Source organism: Cynoglossus semilaevis, chromosome 20 (genome assembly GCF_000523025.1).
Source record: "Cynoglossus semilaevis isolate Cse_v1.0 chromosome 20, Cse_v1.0, whole genome shotgun sequence".
NCBI classification, from domain to species: domain Eukaryota; kingdom Metazoa; phylum Chordata; class Actinopteri; order Pleuronectiformes; family Cynoglossidae; genus Cynoglossus; species Cynoglossus semilaevis.
The window spans coordinates 13,140,267-13,150,549 of record NC_024326.1 but is presented as its reverse complement, the minus strand read 5'-3'; the positions used below and the strand labels follow the sequence as shown (position 1 = coordinate 13,150,549).

The following is a 10,283-nucleotide window of genomic DNA, read 5'->3' as shown; positions in this document are numbered from 1 at the left end:
ACAACCGACCGCATCACCAGACAAGATTTCATCATAAAATGTGTTCCTACGCCAAACTGCCCTTGTGAAACAAGAAGAAAATAGATATCTTTCGACAGAAGAAAAGCAAATTTAAGAAAATAAAATAACGATATAAATTCATGCAACTTTTTCACATGTATCAACGTTTTAGTCACTTTGTTAAAAAACAATTTATTACTACAAAGCGAGTGTTTAAACGAAGTGCGTTTTGATTTTTCGTCAGCAGGGGACGAGTACACAAAGTGAGCAGGGAAGGGAAATTAAATCTTTGGAATTAAATCCTCGTTATGTCGAGGCTTAGTCAGCTAAAACACTGCAATGTAGTTATGTATTAAAACTTATCGATTTAATTATGTAGTATATGTGTATATCAAAATATTATAAGCCCATATATATTATAAATCTACATTTGTGTTTAGCCACACAAAGGCTCATTAGTTTGTCAATGGACAATATTTCATCTTGTTTCAGGCCAAAAGAAGAGGTTTAACCAAGCTGTTCCACTCCTGATGATGGGACCTTTGACCTTTGTTGAATGTGAGCTGTCATCTCGAGTTATTGTTGTAATTTGACGTGTATTCAAATGTGTATGTATGGACTTTGTAAATGTGAAGTGTTTGTCATGATTTAAACCAGTAATGACCCAAATGCAGGCTCAGACAACATTAAGTGAGAAACAAGGATTTATTTTCTAATTCAACAGGAATCACAAAGAACAATAGTTAAAGTTAATCTGGACATTAGCTACCACGGTGGCTGAACAAACGATCTGACGACCAGTGGGAGAAAGGCCAGGGTTTTTATGCCGTCAGTGATGGGTTGATTGAAGGCAGGTGCTGAGGAACGGCAGGTGTGCTTCAGTGATTAACCAGGCAGAGTCAGGGAAATGTGCCACGCCCACCACACAGACAGAGACAAGTGCACAACACAAGAATGGGGGAAACACAGGGAACGACAGTGTTTTTGCTATTAAAAGACTGAAAAGTTGTTTTTGTTCATTCATTGTGCGAGTATTGTGGTTCATTTTTTTTAACTTACTGCTTGTAACTAAACAAAACTAAGACTTAAAAAAACAAACAAAAAAAAACTTTAAAAAAAACTTTAAAAAAAAATTAAACTAAAAAAAAAAAAAACTTAAACAAAAAAGTTTTTTTTTTTTTTTTTACCTATACCATACCCTTGACTTTGACAATGCACGCCCTATAAGGCAATGAGAAATTCCATTCATATTTTCCCATTTTTGCTCAATTTCTGGAAATAAATGCAAATCACACACAATATTCCAACAATTTTCATTATTCTGGAAGAATCACAATGAAAGTACAATGGCCAAAAAGGCACAATGAATGGAATAAGCTAGACAGAAAAAAAAACTAGTGCCAAAAAGTGACCCTGCTTAGTATCTAACCATTGTTAACACAATTCAGTAAAACACTCACCAGTCCAACAAGTGATCTGCTTCAGGTGAAGTTGCTCCTGCTGTGTTCAGTCTTCTCCATCTGTTAAGACAAAAGCATACGATACACAATGAGCTGAAATAAAACAATCACAAACAGTTACATTGATGTAACTATTTTTGGAACAATCAAAAGCTGTGTTGGTGTCATTTACCTCTTGCCGTCAGGGTGGAAAGCCACACAGTTGATGGGAACAAAATGACCTTTGACTCCAGCCAAACACCTCTTCGTACGCAGCTTGGAAGTCATTTCAGTTTTTTTTCAGTGAATAGTTATTTCAGATAAATCTATATACTCGGAGGTATTTGAATACATTAAACAGCAGCTGGCTCTTACAATGCCTTTTTATTGGGTATAAGTTAACAGAAAACACTTCACTTCCACAATGATTCATTTTAAATTAAATTAATTTTTGATGATCAGAGGGTGTTCATTCGAGTCAAGAGGACAGATGGTTTGACAAAGGGGTGAAGGAGGTCATCCAGACCATCTCTGGAGAGACCATCTTTGAACAGAGGAGGGCGCCGCAGACACCAATTATCACCCACCTCCAATGCCGTCCTTAGTTCTGTCCACAGGAAGTACAGGCGAGACTCACGCCTCCATTCAGGTAACTCCAACCCCCCTCCCTGCCCCCCCACCCAGAGGACAGGGAGGGGGGGAGGCAGAGTGACCACGCCTCAGCACTTTAACTAATTATTCCTCACTCTCCTGAAAAAGGGGCCTCGATCAAATGGAAAATGGCCGAAGCTGTGATCAGTGTCCCACGTCTTCCAGAGACCAACGACCGTGGAACGGGAATATGTGTTCACCCAGTGATGCACACACACAAAAAGAGGAACAAAGGCGGGTGAGGAGATTGGGGGTGCGTGAGTCTCCCCCGTCTCCAGACAACGAACTGCGGAGTAACAGGCACAAATGATAACACAATACAATTAACTTCAAATGGTTTCAGCGCTCACATAAATCTCTCCCTCGGCGGGGTCGCAAATGACTTTAACTCCTTTCGTGAGGACGGGATTTTAATTGCACGCGGCTCCAAATGCTGTGATGCTCACGCCGTCGCTGGCACAGGGTGAGGAGTTTAAAAATAATCACAATAAAAATGAAAAAGGGAGAAAAAAACCATCTCTTGTTACACATCTGACATTCAGTTTCACTGCATTGTATAAAAGGCGTGACGTGGTGGAGTGGTGTGAGTCATCACACACACCCACCCACAGTCCAATCAGGAAACGTCTGGGTTCTCTCTGAACCTGGTCCTGTTCCTCGCTGGTTCCTGTTTTTTTTGATGACCTTGTTTTGTGGCAGGATCTTTAAACGAAGGAAGAGAAAATGAAAAACGACAGACAATCTGCTCTTCGTCCTCCCCGGCTCTGAGACAAGGGGCCTGATTCCTTCAGATTAATTACAGCCTGACAGAAGACGGTCACACTCAGGAAACGGAGCCGACATGCTCCCAGGCGTGCGCGGTCACATGACTCCTCTCTGCTTCACATGAGCTGCTCTTCATCTCCATCCATGGAAAAATAAAATAATGTAAATTTGGCGTCTGCCGCGCGGAGCGCCTGCAGTCGTCTGAGCCGCCGAGGCTGCTGGGAGTTGCCGGATGGATGTTTCGTCTTCACACTGTTTTCTCCTGAAGTTCAGTTCCTTTGTTGAACTCACAGGAAACGGATCAACACTCCACTGCAGATCAGTGTTCTGAGCACAGGAAAAAAAACATTGAAGAAGTAGAAGATCCAGTTGCGACTGTCTCTGCTGAAACTCGTCAGATTGACTGACAGGCAGATGTCCATCAAACCCCAGAGAGGATTGATTCACCGAAATCTCCTAAAACAAGAAACGCTGACGGATATAAAAGGTCCTCTGACCATCGGTGGCTTCAAGTCAAGACGAGAACGTCCAGAGATATAAAAGGTCCTCCGGCTTCAAGTCAAGACGAGAACGTCCAGAGTCGTCCTGAAGTCCAGTGTTGTGACAAGTTGACCGTATGTTTATTGTCAAGTGATGTTCAACATCTGTTGCCTGTCGTTTTGTCTCTGAATTTTAGAAAGGTTGTCGGGGTCCAGTTGACTCTGACCTGGTGCAGGAGAGGACGGCGGTCCATGAGTGAAGATCTGAGGACAAGAACCGCCGTGTTCCCGACCAGGTGGAAGGAGGAAGATGGAGGTCGTGGAGCTGTTCTCTTATTGGCTCCTGCAAATTGGAATGATATGTGTCACAGTCCGACACCTGGACACCAGGTGGGTCACACCAGGTGGGCCACACCAGTGATGGTGTCTAATGTTCGGACCTTAAAGACCCACTGAACCAGAGCGACCTCTGATATGGACAGAACACTCATACTGTTATTGTGTACTTTAGGGGACATTTCTGTCCACGCAGACATTCAGCTGATCCTTCAGTGACGATGACAGCGATGACGACGAAGATGACAAAGATGTGGCGTCTCCCTGCTGGTCCGGCCGTGGTCACGACAGCTGCCACGGCGGGTTGAAGAACTTGATGGCGTGACTCTTGGCCCACTTAGCGAAAACTGCTTTTTCCGTGATGAAGCGATGTCCACCGTAGGGGGCGCTCTCGTGCAGCACGTACTCGGCACACTCATCCCGACTGCCGACTTCATAGTAGTGGTAAGGAACCTTCCTGTAGTCGTCTGTTCTGTAAGAAAGGAGAGGGGAAACAGGAATGACGTGATCTGAAAGCATCAGACTTTTAATATGAAAGTCCAGGGTTCAAGTTCCTGTTTGGGCAGCTGTTCATAAAGATTTCAGTTCCAGAGTGTAGTATTTGTCTCAGTTGATTATCATTCAAACCATGATGACATTTTTTTTAGTAATTTTTCACATTACTTCCTGTGGTGAGACAAAAACGCGTCACCTTGAGAACTGATCCAGAGAAGAGTTCCATGTTCCGACTGTTCTGACAGTGTTCAACACAGCGTTTGTGATTTAAATACCAGGTCTCACATGACCGTGAAGGGCAGGTGCAGAACTGGAAGGTAATTAATTATGAACCAAACAGAATGACAGCAGCTTCGGTTTGCAGACTGTCTGGCAGATGTAAACATTTAATCCTACTCTAATGACACCGAGGAATAGCAGGAAGAAGAAGAGGATCATGGGAACTCTAGGGAATAGAACAGCAACGCAGGAAACAAAGGCGGAGATAAACAGACGAACTAACAAAGAGCACCAGGAGCCCGGAGACCAGAGACAGGAGACAGGCAGCCGTAATTGGACACAAGTGGATCACGTCATCATCAGGGCGAGAGACAGTCACCGAGCTGCAGCACAGACAAAACAAACACAGGAAGTGGAGTCTGGAAACCACTGCCTTAACTTCATTTTAGCTATAGCTTAAATGCTAGTTCCGCTGCTAACATTAAAAAAAACAAAAACAGCGTTGACCTGAGAAGTCGTCGCCTTTGAACCTTGAAATCAGATCATTCAGAAAAGACACAGGTGAAAGACTGGCGCCCCCTGTGAGAGGGGAGGTAAATCTAAATGATTCTAACAAACTAAATGACTGAACTGTTAACCTGATTCTACTGAACCGTGTTCAGACTCCTCCACCAGCGCCTCCCTCAGACAGATGCTGAGCTCAGCGGGTTTTTAATTTCAGCTGCACTTGGCAGAAAAAAAGAAGAAAAAAACAATATTCAATAAATTCTCCTTCATCCATCCATCCTTTAAAGTCTGTGGAGTCGAACTGGAGTCGAACCACAGACCATATATGGATTCTCCTTCATCCATCCTTTAAAGTCTGTGGGCGGCGCTGGAGTCGAACCACAGACCATATATGGACAATAGATTTTCTTCTTCTTGCAGAACAAACTTTCTGTGTAAGATTTGGCGTTTAGCGCAGAAATGTCAATATGTTTATATATATTTTTATAACCAAAGTCAATAGTTTGTCCTAAAATCTTCTTCCTTCTACAACAGAGACCAGGACGGTTCTGCTTCTGCTGCTTCTAACATTTAACAAAGGTTTTTGAAAGGAAGACGAGGAGGTGACTGTGGCTTTTTGCCAGCATACAGTCACAGTCACCGCCCAGTTGCTGCCTCAGCTCCTGTCAAACCTCCCAGTACTGAGGATCTGACTGGAACGTCCAGAATAATCCAGAATAATCCCACAAAAACCTCCATTCTGTTCCTCCTACTGTAGAAGTCGACAGCCGTTTGTGTGACAAAATAACCGTCCATTCAGAAAGTGGATGCACGTTCCTCTGACTCATGCGGGAGGCAGGGAGGGAGGGGGGGTGTGGGTGAGGGGGGACCAAACAACAGGCAGTAAGAGAGCGAGGCATTTAACTGCCTCACTGAATTATAAAATCCTCGACACCGCTGGATTTATCACTCTCTTCTTCTCCCCGTGTTTGAGGTTGTTTATTACAGCAGCTGCGTCTCTTCCTCGTCTTTTTCCCGGTATGACAGACCTCGTCTACTTGTTAGTTACTTGAGTTTCTCAGAGCCAGCCAACTCTCCACCCTCTCTCCCAAGAACCTGATGCCAGGCATGAGGAATTTAACGGGACAGGCAGGGGGCGGAGGGCGGGGGGGGGGGGGGGGGGGAGAAGGGGGGGGGGGACCATGAGGGGATCGACTGAGCAGCTCTGCCCGGAGCAGCAGCATCGTGTTCGTCATCCATCCTGTGGCCTCTCCAGCAGAAAGTCATCAGTCACCGAGAGTCAGAGAGAAGATGACAGGAAGTGGAGCTGCAGCGCTGCAGCCACCCACTGAGATGTGACTCCTCCAGCCTGCTGCATATTCCAGGCAGGGAGAGCGAATGGCATTCACAGCACAGAAAAATACATAAATAAATCCAATATGGAGTCCAGCAGTAGGTGTCGTTGATCATGCCATAGATGTGGATTTCTTTGCACATGTCCATGGCCAGGATGAGAGTGAACCAGCCGGTGCTGAGGTAGGAGCCGGACTGGATCCTGGAAACAAAGACACAAAGACAGAGAGATTCATTAAGAAGAAAATTAGGAATGTTTTATGTTAAGCATTTCGTTTTTTTGCACACTTTTTACCAAAAGAGTTGTAAGAAAAATATAAAAAGTCGCCCAGTCGCTGCCTCAGCTCTGATGATGTCACACAGCGTTGACAAATACATTCCATCAGATCCGTCAGATCTGACTGGAATAATCCAGAATAATAATCCTACAAAAACCTCAGTTCTTTTCCTGGTGCTGTAAAGGTCGGCAGCCGTTTGTTCTGTCCAATCAGAAAGTGGGAGAAGCAGAATGTGAAAATACGACTGAGGCCGGAAAATTCACTGGTGTAAATGAGCTTTTTGAACAGCTCACCACATTTTACTCCCGGTGAATAATGCAGAGGCCGATCAATGTGAACATGAATCATCCTTTCATCAGGATCACAGTCAGGCTGTGTGACTTACTGAACATGACCTATCAAAGTGAGCAATACACACTTTGATCATTCCAAACAGGCCCGCTGCAATGCAGCGAGGTTGGCCGTGTCTGATGTGGGTCATAAAGTGTACCCCCCGACCTCACCCCCCCGGCCCTCCACAGTAAAGGCCCGATGCCCCCAGAGGCCCCGCCTCGTGCTGATGTAAAATGAAAGAAATAGTGTGTGAAGCCTCAGAGCTGGTGTCGGTGGTGAAGTATCGACGTACGGATGATGAGGGAACACAGAGCTGTTGGTCATAAAAGATTACGTTTTCTATGAATTGATCTCCATGAAAAAAAGGCTGAGTTTAAAAACACAATTACTCGTTAATCAAGAGCTAAGGGAGTCGCTAACGATTACTTTCACCATTGAGCGACTCTTAATTGCCTCCGTCTGAGAAGGACTGTTCAATACGTGCTGTAATGGACCAACAGTTCAGAGACACAGAAACATTTCATCAGACGGAGGCAAACCTTATTAGACAGATAAAAGAAATTAGCCAAATTAAGTCCAATGAATTGAATTAAAAAAAATGTTTGATTTAATTCACCCATAATTATGAACAAAAGAAAATCAATTTACCTGTGAATTGATTACTGATAAGAAAAACTCATAATTACATTTTTTGTTCATACAATAGTTTACTGTGTGGGATAATAAATATAACGTGTTTAAAACGTTTAGAAAAATATTAAATGATAAATGGAAAAATAAACGAAGGATTTACGTAAAAAAATAAAAACCCAGTTGGTGTAAAAGAGAACATTGACGGATAAATAAACTAATCCTTCATTAACTGAGCTTAAACAGGCTGCAAAATACACACGTCAACACGTCCTTTTACATTATTAAATGGTCGACTTAATAAACAACAAACAAACAGAAGAAGAACTGCTGCATCATTAACTGATCAATGATTAAAGCAGTAAATCCTCCTGAAACACAGCAGGACAAACTGTAAACTGTACGGCAGTGTTTGGTACCAAGGACAGCTCCTGCACCACTGACTGTCTGGGTCAGAACCACGGACAGCTCCTGCACCACTGACTGTCTGGGTCAGAACTATGGACAGCTCCTGCACAGTTGACTGGTTCAGGACCACGGACAGCTCCTGCGCTGCTGACTGGTTCAGAACCATGAACAGTGTCACAAATCATTCAGAAATCCAGTATTCCTGTATTTTTAGACCATCAGAGAGAACTTCAGTAAATAAGTTGAGGGCCACAAAGTGGGCCCCGGACCAGACCTTTGACATACCTGATCTGATGGATTACAGGATTAAAAATAAATCCTTAACTAATCTATGACATTAACTGACGGTGACAGTTCAGTCAGATTTTCTGCTGGTAAAAAAAGGATGAATTTTTCAAGGACAACTGGACCATCTCTCTCCCTCTTTTCTTCTCAACTCTAAAGCGTGGACCAATCACAAGCAGACACAGCAGCTCAGCTCAGCATTCTCACCCTCACATACGTGCAGTGCCTAGAGTCAGACACCAGGGCCGTGGGGGTGAAAATTTAAAAATAAGCAATTTGTCGTACTAAGGCAGGAGAGCAGCACAGATGGCAAACGGCACTAACTGCTGGTTCAGAGCCCGGCTGCTCTGAGCTGTCAGAGCTGTCAACACATCACTGTTAGCCTGCATTATTCATCAGCCACCAGTTCAGACATTCACACACAGCAGTTCTCAGCTGAGACCTGGATGGCCTTGAGCAAAAAATGAAAAAAAAAAACCAAAACAAAACTGTACCCAACTTGTATAAATACAAATAAAAGCCGTGGAACCTGCTGACCGGACAGAACTGGTTTTTAAAGTTGAAGAAGTTGAAGAACAACGCGGTGGACGCTGGAAAACTTTAGACTTACTTTACGTTTCGTATCTGCCTGGGATAAAACTACGGTTGTAGCAGGAATATTTTCCGTCTTTGCCACATTTTTCTGCCCCTGAACATCACCCTGACCTCCACACACGTTGGTGCCGCCCGTATCCATTACCCTTAGCATTTACCTCTGTGTGTTTTTATGGGTAAATATCTTGTCTTCATCGTGTACTACTGCAGCTCTACAACTATGGGGGAAGGATTAGACCGTTACACAACGGATTCCAAACAGACGCGGCTCAGTGTGAGTAACATCCAGAGCCTGGGGGGAAAAAAGAGAGAAAGTAATTTGGTAGTTTTATTAAAGCAGAAAAACACAACACTTTGAGTCCAACAACAGCAGAGAACGGTGTCACCCAGGTCTCGTTTGCACCGCCTGGCTTTTTACCAAGTCGTTTTATTTCCTACTGCTGCAGCCAAAAATGAAACATCGTGAAATATGTTAGAGCCCGAGCGGAGAGCAGACACAAACAAGACAAAGACGTGGTGTAAATACGTTTGTGTTGTTTCTATGAACACAGAGCTGCGGCGCACTAAGTAGGACTGACTGTGTCAGGACGCGGCTGTGCTGCAGGAGCAGAAATGAAGTCAGACATCCAGCTTCTCCTGCTCTGGCTGCCGTGGAGACGCTCGGTGTGAGTGAGTCTTCACCCGCACAGTCTCCGTCCAATCAGATTCTCCTGACATTTACAGCAGGGAAAATGTTTATTCAGGGCTAGGCCTCCGAAAACCTAAGCCTGTGTTTCTCCGACTCCAGACTCCAACAACTCTGTGCCAAACCTGTCACCTGTCAATCACAGTTTTAAAAACGTATTTTACATTTGAACGTTTTGTGGTCGTGAATGAGATGAAGGCAACAACAAGGTGAGTCGGTTCAGTCAGAATTAAATCAAGAGTTAGCTAAAGGTTAGCTACGACAGATGACTCTCTACTTAAAGATAGAAAAGCTCCTTTAAAAATACACTGGTTTGTGTAAAAAAATGTATTTACACTAGTTTATATTTTCGTGATGCTAAAGGAAAATAGTAGTTTTCTAATTCAGTTTCTGACCTGAAGACGCTCTCTGATTTCTTTCTCTACTTCTTTTCCAGTTTGCTGCTGTGATTCAAGGACGAACTCTGACCCTGTGCATTTCACATCTGTGCAGAAGAAGTGTTTTTTTTTCTCTCTTCACTGCCTCTGCTCTCTGAGGAAGCCTGCAGAGCTGCGGTGGGAATCTGGAATATAAAGTTCACCACCTAAAGTCTTTAGAATCTGAGCTCCTGCAGGAAGTGCAGAATGAAAGAGTCGGCAGCTGCAACAAAGGAAAGGAAATACAGCGGCGTTAGTGTCACGATCTGCAGCTTTGACGTTTACAGAAAGCGTGCGTCCTGACCCGTGGTGTCAGTGACCAGGACGCTGCAGGAGCTGAACGTACGCAGCCTTTTTATCTGAGTCTGTGAGCGAGGAAAGTAAGTTGACTATTCCTTTACAAATGTTTTATATAAATATATTTATTCTAA

General features: G+C 43.9%; 1 protein-coding gene across 2 annotated transcripts in view; it reads right to left on the bottom strand.

Moving 5' to 3' along the window:
- Nucleotides 1-3,416: 3,416 nt before the first annotated feature.
- Nucleotides 3,417-10,283, bottom strand: part of st6galnac3 (ST6 (alpha-N-acetyl-neuraminyl-2,3-beta-galactosyl-1,3)-N-acetylgalactosaminide alpha-2,6-sialyltransferase 3) — a 30,203-nt gene continuing 23,336 nt past the window's right edge. The window contains exons 4-5 of one of the 2 annotated variants that reach the window (XM_017042578.2): nt 6,321-6,425; nt 3,417-4,145 (exon numbers count right to left, since the gene is read on the bottom strand). In XM_017042578.2, the coding sequence (XP_016898067.1) occupies nt 3,953-4,145; nt 6,321-6,425 (298 nt within the window). In that variant the 3' untranslated portion in view covers nt 3,417-3,952. The remainder of the gene's footprint in view (nt 4,146-6,320; nt 6,426-10,283) is intronic. The other variant, XM_025066178.1, reaches the window with a different exon arrangement.